A 17,339-nucleotide genomic window follows, 5' to 3' on the forward strand; every position below is an offset into this window, starting at 1 on the left:
TTGAAAAAATTTGAAAGTGAGTGAAATAGATTTGAAAATCAAGTTTATAAAAGTTAGTATAAAATTTCACATATAAAAAATATGTTTAAATTGATAAAAAATAAAAATTATCAAAAATATCTTAAATAATAAAAAGAACATAAATAATATTTATTAATAATATATTTATTGATAAAAAATATTATAAAGAGAAAAAAGATAAAAAATAATTTTGTAAATGAAATAATTAAAACAATATATTTTTTAGGATTATTATTATTATTATTATTAATTATTATTATTATTAGTTTTATTATTATTATTATTATTGTTATTAATAATTACATGCATGCACTTGTTTCATTATCAATCAATTATTATTGTTATTTTATAATTTTGGTTCCCATTCCTCAGATTTTCTCATTTTAATAAGAATTGTTTTTAATCTTCTCATTTTAATAAAAATTGTTTTTAATTTTCATCCCTTCAAATCCTCACTCACGAATCCATGTAAATCAAAACATTTCCTTAGAACACAACATAAAATTTATTATGTCAGCGCCCAAATTTTGTTCGGATATTTGAAATAAAATAAAAATAAAAAATATAATAAATCAAACTTTTTATTTCTATTTTATTTCATCTTATTTTATTTAATTTTATTTCGTTTTTCTTTTTGTATATATACTTTTTTAATTAAACAAAAAATATTAAATAACAAAAATATAATAAAAAATAAAAATAATAAGAAAAAAGCTAAGTGATAAAAAAGAAAATTGTCGTGCATGTTGGGATCCTATGTCCCTTACCCATTTTCCATTTGCAAATTCTCCCCACCAACCCACTCATTGCATCATCATTTGACAGGGTCCTTCTTTTTTATTTGCTGGTTGTGCTGAAAAGAGGACCAACAGCTATACGAGGACGAGGCCACGAGCTACACGAGGCAGAGGTTTTTTTACTTCTCTGCAAAAGTATCTCGGCCTCGGCGTTTTTCAAAGGGGAGACCAGATCAGAGGGGAGAAATTGGGGGGACAGGAAAGAAGAGGAGGAGAAGGAAAGGAATCGAAGACTAGATCAAAGGGAGAAGAGGCTACAGAAAAGAAACCAAAAAAGAGGATGGTAGGCAGAGAGAAATTCTGACACAAAGGTGACCGTTGTAAACAAAGCTTCGAAAGGTAAGTGCCCCTCTTTGAATGCTCTCTCATATCTAATTGTGATAATGTATGAAATAAGCTTCATGTATGACGTCTATGATTGGGATATGTTACGATACTTCATTCTCAACCCCTTTCAACACCAATAGAGACCCAACAGCGAGATACCAACTCTCAAGATCGTCTTTCACCTACATCGAACCAAATAAAGAAGACCGAATCATAAACCTCGTGCCAGTTTCTTCAATGTTTGTCCTCTACAACAATCTCATTCATCTTCTTCATCACATTTCACCCATTAGCCATCCCATTCTCAAACTTTCACTTTCATCATTCATGATCCTATCCCAATCAATAAACTAGTATAGAAGTTAGATCAAGTACATAACTACTTGTACAGAGAATTGTTTACTCTCAGCCATGCATAAGTTACCTAATTATCATCTCCTACAATCAATAATTATTCAACTTCACGTGTATCAATAACTTCTGATAGGATAAATTCAGATAAATATAGCATTCCAGGATAAGTTTTGTTGAAAACTTTTCCTGCCATTTCAACAATAAGAAATAGAGATTAATATGACCACAAGTTTTAAAATGTTTAAGCTTCGACAGTTGGTGAGAAGGATTCTCTCTCACCTCCAATTAAACTATTTTGTTTCTTATTAAGTGAAAAAAATATAAAAATATAGATAAAAAGTAATTATTATTTATTAAACAAAATTTACTACACTGCTAAATGATATTTATATTAGAAATGTTATAGTTGTGAAACATATTAAGAATATATATATATATATATATATATATATATATATATATATATATATATATATATATATATATATATATATATATATATATATATATATATATATATATGATAAGTGTAAGTGTTTAAATCTGAACGTTGTAATGTCATATATCACTAAATTAATTAACAAAAAATGTTTTTAAGTGATTAGCTTACATTTTTCCTCTTATTGTTATCTTGAAGTGCGTGAGAAAGAATATTATTAAGGAAAACCTTTCTTTAATAATTATATTTTGTCAACTTTTTGACAACGTTTGTGACATTGTTTCATTGGTTGATTTTAAAAGGTTTTTTTAAAAAGGTGGAATTTGTTTAGAAGGGCAATTTTGGAAAGAATTTGGATAGAAACTCCTTTTGACAAATTTATTTTTTCAGATTCATTCTTTTTCGCAGCTTGGTTTTCTCAACTCTTTCTCCACAATTGAAGCTTCCATCTCTCTCCACCATTGAAGCATCTATCTCTCTCCACCGTTTCGGTCTTCTTCGTTCCTTGCTTTTCTTCACTCCCTGTCCACCATTGAAATGTTGTTTCTCTCTCTCCTTTGAGTTTGAGTTTGAGTTCGACTCTTCTTACTTCGTTTCTTGGGTCATTTGGTCATTGTCGAGGATTTCGTCTCTCTCTTTACCCATTTTCCCTTTTTTTGATGGTGTGACTGTGGGCTCGTTGGCGGTATATATCCCCCATTCTGGAATTTTGTTAATTTTTGCGTGTATTGTCGTTGGCAGCATTTCCGTGGTTGTGTAAGTCTTTGGCTTTTGTCTCCCATTCTGGTTGGCGGTATTTCTCCCAAGGTTTGGGCTTTTTCGCACACATCGTCGATGTTGGTATCACCAAGGTTTGGGCTTTTTCGCACACACCATTGATTCATTACCAAACTTCACATTACAAGTTGTGGAAACCATCAACCATGACCAACAAGGGTCCTTCATTCATAAAATCTTAAAAACACACTCATAACAAAAAAAAACAATCATGGGGAGCGCGGTTGCCACACCTGGGTAGCACAAACTTTCAGTACAAAACTGCAAATTTAACCTGGTAATCGATTACAACCTTTCTGTAAGCGATTACAAGCTCCAGTGTGTATGGTGCAAGACCTGACCTGCGCTGCTAAGATCACCCAGGATGGGTCTCTCCTACACAAAAGACTTACCAAACTTCACACTACAAGTTATGGAAACCATCAACCATGACCAACAAGGGTCCACCATTGACAATATCTTAAAAAGGCACTCATAACAAACAAAAAACAATCATGGGGAGCGCAATTGCCACATTTGGGTAGCGCAGATCAACTTTCAGTACAAAACTGCAATTTTAACCTGGTAATCGATTACAGCCTCTCTGTAAGCGATTACAAGTGCATGTGTCCAGTGTGTATGGTGCAGGAACATGTTAGGTCATTGAATTGTTGAGAAAAAAATGTTATTTAGGTGCTTTCATGTAAGTTAAATGAGCTTCATAAGCATTTCTGGCCAATTTCTGCCCTGGTAATCGATTACCAGAGGAAAAATGGTCATTTGTACAGAAAATTCAACTATACTCCCCACCTGGATCAATAACACTCCCCAACTCTGTTTTTCTGACCTTTGCTACTTGTTTTGTTCTTAACTTTCTCTACCGAACTCCAAATGACTTGATTCTTGTTTTGTTGGAATCTATACTCAAAGAGCTTTGAAATAGGAGTCTAGTGCATCAAAACAATTTACCTCACTCAATTGTGGACAAAATAGTTCATATAGGTGTTTAAACTAAGGTTGGTGAAGTCCATATAAGTGTTTGGCTTGTGCTATTAGAATCACATCACACCTTAATTATACTACTAGTTTACCTTGAATTATGGACATTTTATAAAGAAATAAAATAAATTAGAATAATATAAGAAACATGAGACAATAACGTGAAAGTAAACCCATTTAGGAAGCTTATAAAAACGTTGTTTTTAGGAAATTAACTGCATCTACTAAAGTGGTCTAAAAATTATGAGTTAGTAATCATTTGAAAGATCTTTGAGTCTACATTCCAACAAAACAAGAATCAACTCATTTGGAATTCGATGGAGAAAGTTATGAACAAAACAACCAGCAAAGGTCAGTGGTAGTAGAAATATATAAAATGTTAACTTTAAGGAATTAACTGCACCTACTCAGATGTCCAAAAATTATAAATTAGTAGTCATTAGAAAGATTTTTGAGTCTACTTTCTAATAAAAAACGAATCACATCATTTGGAGGTATGTGGAAAAAGTTATGATTAAAATAGTTAGCAAGGGTCAAAGTTGACAACATGTTATCTTATACGTGTATCTTTCCCTCTTGTTGACAGATCTATTATTTATATAAAATGCCTTTTAAAATTTGTGCATTGTAACAACATTAGATGACATATTTCTTAATTAATAAAATGAAAAATTTTACTATGAGACTCCGAGAAGGGGTGTTACAACAATGGTCATGCACCTCACCTCAGTTGGAGAAAACCACCGAAATGGACATTTTTTTTGAAGAAATCAATGACCTAACCTCATTATATGTGTAGGGAGCACACCCAATAACATTAAACTCACTCACCCATCTCAGAAAATGAAAAAATCAACAAAAATAGAGCATGGGGAGTAGTGTTCATCTAGCTAGGGAGTACAATTGAAGTTTTTGTACAAATGACCATTTTTCCTCTCGTAATCGATTACAAGACCCCTGTAATCGATTACCAGAGAAAAAATGGTCATTTGTACAGAAACTTTAACTGTACTCCCCAGTTGGGAGAACTTGACTCCCCAGGGTTATTTTTATGTCCTTATAGGTGATTTTTTCCAGTTTTTCCATGGATGTCTCATGTTGCTGATCATTGATGGTGTCAAGTGCATCAAGACACAATTTGTCGCACTCAATTGTGGACAAAATAGTTAATATAGGTGTTTAAACCAAGGTAGGTGAAGTTCATATAAGTGTTTGGCTTGTGCTAGTAGAATCACATCACACCTTAATTATACTACTATTTTACCTTGATTACAAGTGCATCATTCTTGTGTCAATGGTGCAGGACCTCACCTCTCAACCTATAAACACCCTTAGTGGGTCTTCCATCCACATAGGACTCACCAAACTTTAAATTGCTTGTTGTGGACACCTTAAACCATGGCCAACAGGGGGATCAATCCACAAAACCTTGAAAACACAGTCGTCAAGACTGCTGGTGAGTCCTTAAGCCATGTCTGGGTAGCACTCCTCAACTTTTGGTACAAATGGGGATTTTTCCGCTGGTAATCGATTACAAGGTCCCTGTAATCGATTAGCAGTGCATCGTTCTTGTGTCAATGGTGCAGGACCTAATCTCTCAAACCATAAACACTCTTAGTGGGTCTTCCCTTCACATAGGGGTGACAGAACTGGACATTTCAAAAGGTTGAATCTTAAATAATACTATCAAACAACAAATGGAATGAATATAACAATCACAATTGGAATAACCACTTTCTTTATTAACATTCAAAATAATTGTTGCAATACATATACAACTATATCTACACTTGAACATCTACCAATACTGCACTATTCACAAATTACATAAATCAATCATGTTTGGGACTATTCCTACCAATCTTAAGGTTATCATTTAGTTCTAAAAACCATCCAAATTGCGTCTTCGAAATAATGGACTTGTGCTCCTCACTCAAAATTCCATTCAAAGTAGCAACACACTTCGTTTTCAATGAATGATGAACAAACAACTGCAAAAAAAAAAATTAATATTTCTTGTTACAAATAACCAACAAAGGTCACAACCCAAAAGCAAAAACCAGCAAAATGACCAATAAAGGCCAAAAGCAAAAACCCAACCCCAAAATACGAATACGAAAAAGGGAAAAAGTGCATACCTTGTTCGAAGAACCAACGTCAGCGGACGAACCCATTGCACAAAAAAAGCTCAGAACTTCGACACAATCGACACTGAACGAGACACTTTGATCAGACCAACCATAGAAATCGTTGAACGTAAATCATTGAGATCACGAACTCGAGAGAGAAAGAGAGACTTCGAGGCCAGCAACGACGAAACTTCCTCAACGTCGAGAGAGATTGTTGAACGTCCACTTCGAGGCCTTCACCAAATGGAGAGAGAGAAGTTGAAATGAAAACTGAAAACCTAAAATAGAGAGAGGAGAGAGTACTGAACGAAGAAGGGTGGTTTCAGAATTTTCAAATATGGAACCCTGTGCCTTTTTCAAAATCTGATTTCTTTAAACAAAATTATTTAAAATGGCCCAATACAACGCTGACACGTGTCGTTGTCAAATTGTTGTCAAAATAGCGTTGTCAACATATCGCGATCCTATTCTTAACCATACTAAGAAACTGTACGGACGTTTCTTTTCTAGATATAGTTTGGGACACTTGGCCAAGCCTTCGTTCGTACAAGGTTTTTTTATATTTTTTATTTTATGATAATTCCAAACCTATATTTTATGTTTGAATTTGTTTCTTGCTGTTTTATGAATATAAAATTTCTTATTATATATTGAAGTACAACCTATGAACTATGGCATACATAGCAATGATGTAAGAGTTGAATTAGGCATCTATTATACAATTTATTTTAGTGTTGAATTGGTCAATAACTAATAACTGATTAATAACATTTAAAGAAAGGTTGAAAGTATCTATTATACATTATTGCACCAAGTTTTCAAATTAGTTATTTATTATTTTTAGTTGAAAGCGGTTATTACCAGTGGAAATTTATCGACAACCTCAAGGTTGTTGGTAATGCTATGGTGAAATTAAATACCGAAAGACCTTAGGTTGTTGGTAAGGGGTTTGATGAATTGAGGTAAAATTTGCGATTTTTCTTTTGTGAAATCACTTCGACCAAAAACCCTATTTGCTCTTCCTTCCCTCCCAAAGTTATGTTGTGGTTGTCGTGGTTCTTCCCAAGCAAAGTTGTTCTAGTGTTTGTTGTTGATGAAGGTGCATTTGGTTGTTAGGTTGTCATTGTGAGGAAAGTTGCGTCGTCCATTGAAGCTGTAATGAGGACGTTGGCGTCGTGAGTAGAGGCAGCCTAGTGCATTTAGGAATCGTTTTCAATGGTTGGTGCTACAGTTAAGGGATTCTGGTTGAAGACTGTTGGTGCAGTGAGATTCGTGCACATTCTTTCGCTATCGTGGTGTAGGGAGGCTGTTATGGACGTAGGGTGTCGAGAATCATCCATTTCGTGCTTTAGGTGAAATCTTTGTTGTTGTTTATGTTGCATGTGAATTGTTTCATGTAGCTCAATATTCTTTCAGCGTTTAAGGTTTTTCGTGAAGGATTGGTGCTCCGATTGAGGGTTTTTTGTTGAAGGCTGTGGGCGGAGGCATTAATGCATTCTTTGGTGTTTCCCTAGTGTAGGGAAGCTCTTGTGGTGTAGGGAAGCTCTTGTCGAGGGAGGGTTCCAGAATCCCTGTATCGTGGAGGTCAGTTAAGGGAAAACTTTGTACCTCATACATGTGTATTTTATTTATTTTTGAGTCTTATGCCTGATCTTGTAAATATGGTAACATGCTTTATAGTATTGACTATGTAAATATGGTAATTGGCTATCAATGAACATATAACTAAGTGGTTATTTCGATGATATATGGTTAATAGAACTTGGTGGCTATTTGAACACTTTAGAAGTTAAGTCATGGTGTAATGAATAGTGAATTTTCTAGGAAAGGACAAGGACAACTGGAGGCACTATTGCTCCAATTGCTAAACTATACTGAGAACAAATTAATGTTAGTGAAATCAGAATACCACCCCATTCAACAAGACTATAACTAAAGATAGAAAGTGCCTGACCAAAGAAACACCCAACTAACATGAAGTCATCGTCTTTGTGTTGATCTTATCTCATCTCATCTCAATAAAAAGAGAGAAAAATAAAATTGTTGTTAGATATAATCAACTTGAACATGTTTTGTAGAGCTTTTAGAAGTTATATGTAGCCTTCCTATACCTTTAGGTCAATCTTCGTAAGGTAAGGGGCTTCATCCATGCTTACTTTGACATAAATCCCAGCACTGTTATTGTCATTAAGGTTGTTTTTCTTATCAACATACATGTGAACACCTTCATTGAATCAATCAACAACGCATTTGCACTACTCATCAACACTATCTTACCTGTTTTGTTCATTTTTTTTGTAGTTTTAACTCTTTGCTACAGCCTATATAAAAGCTTCAATGGTCATTATTAACTTATTTAAATAGTGGTTCCTTAGTAATGTTGTAGTAGTAGTAGCTTAGGTTAGTTTCTAAAAAAAAATTGTTGTTATTGCTATCATTCGTCAAGTGTCATGGTGACATAATCATGGCCTTTCATTGTTTGACTCTTACATTACCTAGATGGAATTTGGTTACCATTCATAACAACCTTATTGTCCTTGGTTCTTCATCTTTTTCATATCAGAATTTGCAATGTCTTTGTTTGATGGATAAACCTTTGTTTATTTGATATAAGATACAGTTGGTACTGTCGTATATGACAACTTGAATCTCGTTCAGACTTGAGTTATAGGTGGTGTGCACACTATAGGATACATGCAGGTCATTGTTATTGTTTACCTGAAGATTCCAATAATAGAAGCCCCTTTTGTACATCCACTCTTCTCTTCATGAGGAGCACAACTCCTGCACCATCACTAATTTGGCTAATATTCCTTGAAATTGAAATAAAAAGAAAGATTAAAACAAATATATTTACAAGGTAGAAGATTTCCTTGCAAACACTTAAGATAGAAAAATAAAATAAGTTGCTTCATAAGCTTAAACTGCTTATGCAAAAACTATTTTAAAGAAACTCATTTAGGGTGTGTTCACATGAATGGATTTCACTGTTCACTCAGATTTGCGAGCGAAGATTTAAACTGATTTGCATGTTCATTTTAAAAGATATGCGCAGATAGATTTGAGATGATTTGCGGGATGAATAAATTTTTCATCACCCGCAAATGTGCCAAGATTTGGAGGGATTGTGTTTAAAAAGTCACATTTATCCTTGAGTTATCTTATAATACCACGTCCAAATATACTAACGTGCATATTCGATTCCAATGTCAAAATAACTGATTCCAAAGTGCTTGAACACGAAGAAGATGAAGAGAAGTGGTTGAAGACGAAGAAGAACATAGACGTATTCGATTACATGGCATTTATATTCGGTTCCCATTATACAAACAAATACAAAGGGACCTGTATTCGGTTCCCTGTGTTTGTATTCGGTTCCCTAGTTCCATTTTTTCCTATATTCTATTCCCTCACAGTTCTAGAGTGGTATGTATTCGATTCTGTGGAATAATTTTGTACTGACCAGAGGGAGATTAAGCATCTGCGCGATGGCCAGAGGGAGTGGGACGATGATGTTGTTGTTGTAGAGGTCGAGGACCTCGAGTCTCTAGAGGCGCGAGAGCTCTAGGGGAAAGGTTTGGTTAAAGTCATTGTTGGAGAGGTTGAGGAAGTAGAGGGCAGAGAGGGAGGAGAGAGGCAGAGGGATGTGGCCGAAGAACTTATTATCGGCGAGGGAGAGATTAAAGAGGAAGGAGAGGTGAGCTACGTCGACGGAGAGAGTCCCAAAGAGGTGGAGCCAACGATGTGGAGAGCAGAGTAAGAAGAAGCGGAGGGCGGGGCGTCAGTGTCGCCATAGCAGCGGAGGGCGAGGCGTCGGTGTCACCGTAGCCGCAGAGGTCGGGGGCGATTGCTCTATAACCCACGATGGAGAGCGACAGAAGCTGGTTGCGCCACGAGTACCATAGTTCCGGGAAGCCGTGGAGGAACAAAACCACTAGGCCTGACCCAATTGATGCCACATGCATATTTATTCCATTGGTACTCACCATTTTGTGCTCTATTTTCTCCATTTCTTTCTCTTCACTCTATCTTTCTCAATTATAATTTTACTAAATTATAATTTTTTTACATTTTAAAAATTAATTTTAATAATTATTTTTAATTTTTTACTCTTTATAAACATTTTTACAATTAAATATAACATTAACAAATAACATTTTATATTACTTTAATAACTAGGGACATTTTGGTAATCTTTAATTTATATCGATTAAACAAATTTTTTAAATCTATCACATCAATTAAATCCTACACTAATTCTCATAAACTTTACTTCCAAATCCACTCTCAATTACCTTCAAATCCACTCAAACAAACAACAAAAAAATTACCCTCAAATCCCCTCAAATCCATTCAATCACTCTTCCCCAAATCATCTCCCACAAATCATCTCATGTGAACAAAGCATTAGTTTCTACAATAGATTTTTAGCTCAAGCTTGCATAAGCTAGTTTTAGCTTTGATGAAGACACAAATTTTACCTTTTTCTTCTTTTAAAATGATTAGTAAGGCAAACTATATTGAATCTGGTTGTCACTTATTAGCTATGTGTGCAACCACATAGTTTAGAATCTTGCAAGTGAATTTGTTATTAAAATAAAGTAATTAATATAAGACATTCACTACAAAAATATCACATTTTACCAGAGGTTTATTTCCGGCGGCTTTGGAAAACCTCTGATAATTTTGGCGATTTTCTTAAAATCGCAGTTAAATTATAAATATTTTCTTTAAAAAATATTATTAAGTTACTTAGCAATTTTTTTATTTTCCTTCGCCGTCGTTTGAGTTCATTTCTTCTTCTCCATTTCAGAAAGGGAAAAACCTAAGTCTTCGCGCCTCCGTTCTGGCGTTCTCTTCAAAAATCCTAAGAGTTTCATTACATCATCATTTCACACAGTCCGAAATCAAGAAAAGCGATGGAGCCGGAAGACGAAGGCCGAGAGGACCGATGTCCACCGCTCGCAGCAAAGCATTGGAGCGTCTCAAGGTCCGCCTTTACGGAGGACGTCAATTCGATGGCACTGGGCACTCGTCAACAAGCGCCACGAACAGGCGCGCTCCTTTATAGTCGACGATGGAGGAATCGAATACGGCTATGAGTAAAATATTATTAGGTTACTTAGCGAGTTTTTTATTTTCCTTCGCCGCCGTTTTGAGTTCATTTCTTCTTCTCCACTTCAGAAAGGGAAAAACCTAAGTCCACTACTCGCGCCTCCGTTCATATCTTCTAGATTCTTTCAATCGTTCTCCATAACTGTTATTGCCGGCTACCACTCTTTCTCTCCTTTTTTTGATCTCTTTGTAGTTTGTAATCGCTTGCATGTTTTTTCGCACAAACGAATCAGATTTGTATGAACTTAATCGATATGCACAAAAAGCACAACCCTAGGTCATGCACGAAACCACCCACGGCGGTGCAATCTGGTGTCGGCAGAGCTGCTAACGATGTCGCACGAAAGCTATTGATGAAATTTAATTTGTTTCTATTGGTGAAATTTAGGTTGCAAATTTTGAGTATGTTGACGAGGCTGAAGCTGCAACAGAGGAGGCTGCCGACCAAAAAAGAGCATTAGAAAATGTGAACAGTTCGGAGAGAACACATTGCTGAAAGGAGTTGTTAAGAGACAAGTATAAGAGCATAAAGTTGAGGAGTTTAATGCCATGGGAAAAGGGAAGCTTAACCAAAAGCTGGTATCTAATCCTATTATTTATTCCATTGTTTTCTTTAATTTATTTATGCTTCTTTTATTCTATTTTCTAACTAAGCATTAATATTTACTATTGATATCTTGTGATTTATGTAGCTAACTTATAATGGAATAAACTGTATAGGTTCCTGAAACTTGGTAGTTTTTATTTTTATTCTGCAAGGGAAAATGTTTTTAGTGGTTGGTTAATTGTCTTTAAGTTTTCCTTTGTGTAACTTTTTTTAAGCTTGCTTTAAGGTAGTATTTATTAGTCCCTGATTTCCAGATAGTTTTTGTTGAGGGGGATGACCTTGTTGGTTTGGAAGATGTTAGCTTTGATGATAATTATGAAGCAGAGCTTACTGATGGTGATTCAAATGGTGATTCAAATTCTTAGAGTACCTTTATCAGATTAATTCAGAAGCAATTAACTGACATGGAAATGGTTTTCTTTGTCTTTTCTTTTCTTTGTTTTCTTTATATGTGATTTATAACCTTTATAGCAACAAATCCTTCCATCGGATCAAGAATTCCTTTATATACAAACCCATGACTTCCTATTGCTATCAAGTTCCAAGATTAGATTCCATCATATCTAAATAATGTATGCTTAATCTAGGCGACGGTGTCATGTGAAGTTTATGTGAATATAAACCAGCAGAGAATTGTACATCAAGACTGCTTTTTTGAGGTGGGATTTTCATTTCTCATATTTGTCTTCGATTTACAGTTTTATCTCCATATTATAATAATTAAATATACCTTCTTATATGTACATATTTGAGTAACAGATTTCTTTTATCTTTGAGGGACCTTCCACATCTCTAGTTTCTTGATTTAATTTGGTTTCGGTGTTTACTTGGTGATAAATATTCATGTTTAATTTGGATCCTTTTTTACTTTGTAGTCAAATATCTTTAAAATTATGATTAAAAAAATCCAACTTCTAAAAGTAATTGTAACAACTTTTTAGTAGGATTTTAAAATACTTTAAAGTAATTAAATCTGGGGTTCATTCATTAGTACTAAAAAACACTACAAATTTGCAGTATGTGATATTCCTGGACCATTTTTATAAGATGTTGGTAAAAAGTGTCATTGGTTGGGAATAGAACTAACTTCTGGTTTGAAAACTGGAACACGTGAAGATCTTGGTCCCGTCATTTTCTGAATGATGATAATCAAAGCTTACTTGAAACACATACAATATATGGCCGGACCATGATACTATGCTTCCAAACTAACTTTTTTTGTCCAAATTTCTACACAGTTTTGCGGTCATTTGTTAGATCTAGGATAATAACTAAAAACCAGTATCCATGTTAGTTTAATAACAGAAAACCAGATTGCAGATCTAGGATAACAAGATTATGTTAGATGAGTAGACTATTGATGGCATAAAGCTTCTCTAATAGAAATTATGATTTTGGATTTGTCACAGATATTATAATAATTACATTACAGCTAAGACTTTTGGACAATGAATCAAAGTGCAGCTCCTGAAGTCCAATCCTCTCCCTCTCTATCTGCCCCAAATGCATTCGTTTTTAGTCAGCATGCACTCCTGCACCTATTCAGTCTCCAAATACATTTGTTTTTCAATCAGCAGTTCAAGTTAATGTAAGTGTTCTATTTCCCGTCCTTTATTGGTACAGTGTTCTGTTCAGTCTTACTGTTTAAAATTGTTCTTCATTATTATTTGAAGTATTTTGTTGTATAAGAAGGGCTCTCCTTAGAAGTTGTTTCTTTATATATGTCTTTCTGTATGCGTAGAGAATTGTTGCTCTTTCAGGTCAAGAGTCCTGGTGGGTCTGAGTATTTCTGGATATGTGAAGTTATTTAAATTTTCCCATATATTCCTGTGTATGGTTGCAATATCATATATTCTTGTATCCTATTACAAATGATATTTTGGATGGAAACTTTCATACGTGCGTGCTAGGAAATCTTCAAATGGTATTCTAAATTTTCAGTTTTAGAATTCTTGTGATATTAATCATTGCATTTCTAACTATTATATTATATTGTAGGTATCTAAAGTAAGTGTGCCACATGAAAGATGTAACAAAGAAGAAGAACCTTAGACATCTCTGTCTTTAATTTTTTGTATTGAACATCTTTGTTAGACATCTTTGTCTTTAATTTTTTGTATTGAACATCTTTGTTAGACATCTTTGTCTTTAATTTTTTGTATTGAACATCTTTGTTAGACATCTTTGTCTTTAATTTTTTGTATTGAACATCTTTGTTTTTATTATTTTTTATAGTATTGAACATCCTTGTTTTTAATTTTTATAGTATTGAACATCGTTGTTTTTAATTTTTATAGTATTAAATATTTTTGCCTTTAATAATGTATGTTGAACAATATAATTTACTTTATATAATAATATTCAATTTTAAATTATATTAAAACCAAATTTATAAATTTAATTTGAATCAGATTTATCATAATTCAATTTGAAACAAAAATGATATGAAAGCATTCCCGGCGGTTTTTGTAAACTCCGGTTAATACCGGCGGTTTTTGGGAAATCCCGGTTAGTACCGGCGGTTTTTCGAAAACCCCGGTTAATACCGGCGGTTTTTCGGAAACCCCGACTAGTACTGGCGGTTTTCTAAAAACCACGGTTAAGATTGCCGGTAATTTTGTGACGGTGGTTTTCCCAATGGTTTGCTGCAACCGCGGGAAACGTGCTTTTTGGGGGTTAAAACCCCTGGTAATGCTCAAAAAAACCCCTAGTAAAATTACATTATTTTGTAGTGATTTATTTCTCCTGTTCACATAAAGTAATCAAAATAAGCGAATTTATATTCAAAAGAAGTAATAAATACCTCTTAGAGATTTGTTGTGTGTGTGAAAGTATAGGAAAGAAGTTGGCGATTCATCGAAAGTTGTGTTGTTCATGAAGACATACTCCTCTATAACAGGTTTCAGGCATTGTGGATCAAATTTGTCATAAACCTTTTGGTAGTACAAAGTAACATTGCTTTCAGTCCAAATAAGTTTAGCTCATCCATTGAAGCACATTGCAGTAGGTGTTGAAGAGTTTCATTTTGGATATTATGTCCTCTAATTGACAAGACTTGTTACAATACAAACAAGTTTGGCCTTATGCAAATAATAATAGTTGCTCCTATGATTCATGGAATAGATCCCTATAACTGAAGTCCAAAAACAACAAAAGGTACAATATCTGACTATGAAGAACCTACAACTACACTTAAAAACAACCACTATACACTATACTACAAGGACTAAAAATTAAGACCTAACTTATCTAAACAGTAAGTTGACCTTCTAAACAATTTCTAAATCCTGAAAGAGTGCTAGAAAATATGGTAATCACTACACTAACAAAAGCACTATAAAAAGAAATAACAAGTTTGCTCAATCATATTTGTAAATACAATTTAATATAAATACTAGGGTCAAAGCATTGTGCAAGGAATGTATAACAATAGAGGAACTCGAATTCCCAGTCCAAGAATAGGAGCATCCAAGTAAACACCCAATGATGAACAATTGAAGAAAGTTCTCACGAGATAAGTGAATGACACTAAATATAACTGAGCTTATGGCAACATCTTGTGGTAATTCCATGGTGGATGAAACTGATGTCAAAAGAAATCCCCTATAAACAACTTCTTCCAAAAGGGGAATGACAATGCATAAGCACGCACACAAGACACTCTTGAGATTTCACTACTTAGGAGCATTTCCTTTTTAATGATGTAAAACAAACTACCTTATTCTACCTAAAACTCAAAATCACACTACTTAAAACCTTAAAAAATGTACTGAAAAGATGAGAAAATGGAAATTCACCTTAAGTTTCCTAACAATATGTAATCTTGATATCCTAATAAGTTTAAACTTATTAAATGAAGCTAAGAAATAAGTCAAATTGGAAAAAGTACCTAAATGTCAAAATTTGACTACTTTAAACCTAAAAATGTATAGTAAAATGGTTAGAAATTCGAAATTGACCTAATTTAGGCTAAGAATATGCAATCTTCATATCTTAACAAGTTTAAACTTGTTAAATGAAGCTAAGAATATGCAATCTTCATATCTTAACAAGTTTAAACTTGTTAAATGAACCTAAGAAACAAATCTAATTGGTTCAAGTACCTAAAAACTCAAAATCACACTACTTAAAACTTTAAAAAGTGTACTAAAAATATGAGAAATTGGAAATTCACCTTAGGTTGCCTAACAATATGTAATATTGATATTATAACAAGTTTAAACTTGTTAAATGAAGTTAAGAAACAAGCAATTTGGTTTAGGTACCTAAGTGTCAAAATTTGACTACTTCAAATCTAAAAAAAATGTAGTAAAATGGTTAGAAATTTGAAATTGACCTAATTTAGGCTAATAATATGTAATCTTAATATTCTAATAAGTTTAAACTTGTTAAATGAAGATAAGAAATAACTCTAATTAGTTCAAGTACCTAAATGAAGCTAAGAAAAGAAAGCCTAAAATATTGTTAATTGACTATTTCAATTAAAGTTTTCAACAATTAAACTACAACTGAAAGCTTTACTGCATTGTTGTCAAATTAATGACTAAATTGGACTTATACTCGGTTTGGTAAACCAAAATTTGTACATGTTCATTAAAGGCCTAAATGAAGTTAAGTTCTTATATACTTAATATAGTTCTTGTTGTCTTCATGGAGTAATATGTTATGCACCCTATAGATTAAAAAAGTAGTATGACAACTTTTTTAATTATATTTGTGTCATTTTGATTAAGATTTATACTACATTGACAAACCAATTTCCCTTGTTGCCTTTATGACACTTTTAGGCCTTTAGGAACTTTTTAAAACATTTAGGAACTTTTTAAAACATTGATGTAATGCTTGATGTGTTTCAAACTTAATTACTTTTGTTTTGAATGACAATACAATAACTATTTATTTTAAGTTATTTTAATATAAAATCATTGCATTTGATGAATTAGGTGGATGAATTGACAATTGAGTAATTGGCTGGATGAATTGAGAATTGACTGGATGAATATATAATTTGCAGGTTCATTTCTTATGGGTTAGCCACAATTCAGACTGCACTAGAAACTGTTTTGCTCATTACTGGCAACTTTACCAACAGCCTGGAGCAATCAATAATGTCATGTTTGGCACAAATTTATTGACGATTTTTGGTCTTTAGTAATTACTGACGGCCAAAAGCCTTCGATAATTACCTTTCGACAAGATATTTATCGAAGAATTTTTTACCGTCCGAAAATCATCAATAAACACGAATTACCGATGGCTTTAATGCGTTACTGACGGAAGACAATCAGTAATTAATGTTTATATTGTAGTGAGCATATGTCGACTCCACAATAAAATGGTTTCAAATTTTGGTATTTGCAAAATGACGTAGTAATTATATAGTTCATCTCATGCTTGCACTAGCTTTTGTACAAGGTTTTCTAATTAATTTAAACCAGATAACTTAAGAAAAAATTATATACAAAGGTAAAAGGTTTAATTGATTCGGAGGTCCCTATTTGTGCAAATTTGCGTCAATTAGGTCCTCGTATTTTGAAAGTGCTCAATTTGGTCCCTATTTATGTAAAATTGAGTCAATAATGCCCTTGCCGTTAATTGTTGTGGATGACGTTAAATTTTTTGCATTGTGGCATGCTGAGGTAGCGTTTACTAACCATGTGGCATAGTAACAACTCATTACGTGGATTTATTTGATTTTAAATTTTTAAAAACTTTAAAATATGGTAAATTTAATAAAAACAAAATGTTATATTTATTTATGGAAATGAAATTAAATCGTATTAGGATTAAGTTTG

The 17,339-nt window shown here is 33.4% G+C and overlaps 1 protein-coding gene across 18 annotated transcripts; it reads left to right on the forward strand.

Moving 5' to 3' along the window:
- Positions 1-796: 796 nt before the first annotated feature.
- LOC128195640 (uncharacterized) lies at positions 797-13,743 on the forward strand. 18 transcript variants are annotated; one of them, XR_008247374.1, is made up of 8 exons: positions 797-1,157; positions 6,939-7,174; positions 7,337-7,406; positions 11,326-11,516; positions 11,799-11,892; positions 12,132-12,203; positions 12,954-13,132; positions 13,543-13,743. XR_008247374.1 is itself a non-coding variant. In XM_052873927.1 (4 exons), the coding sequence occupies exons 2-4, from the start codon at positions 7,038-7,040 to the stop codon at positions 10,891-10,893; spliced, it is 465 nt and encodes a 154-aa protein (XP_052729887.1). In that variant the 5' UTR covers positions 797-1,157; positions 6,939-7,037; the 3' UTR covers positions 10,894-11,319. The 18 variants fall into 18 exon arrangements, 1 of the variants encoding a protein (XP_052729887.1); XR_008247368.1 differs by lacking the exon at positions 11,799-11,892; XR_008247370.1 differs by lacking the exon at positions 11,799-11,892 and having other exon boundaries at positions 7,342-7,406.
- Positions 13,744-17,339: the final 3,596 nt, after the last annotated feature.

This window comes from Vigna angularis, chromosome 2, assembly GCF_016808095.1.
Source record: "Vigna angularis cultivar LongXiaoDou No.4 chromosome 2, ASM1680809v1, whole genome shotgun sequence".
Taxonomy (NCBI): Eukaryota; Viridiplantae; Streptophyta; class Magnoliopsida; order Fabales; family Fabaceae; genus Vigna; species Vigna angularis.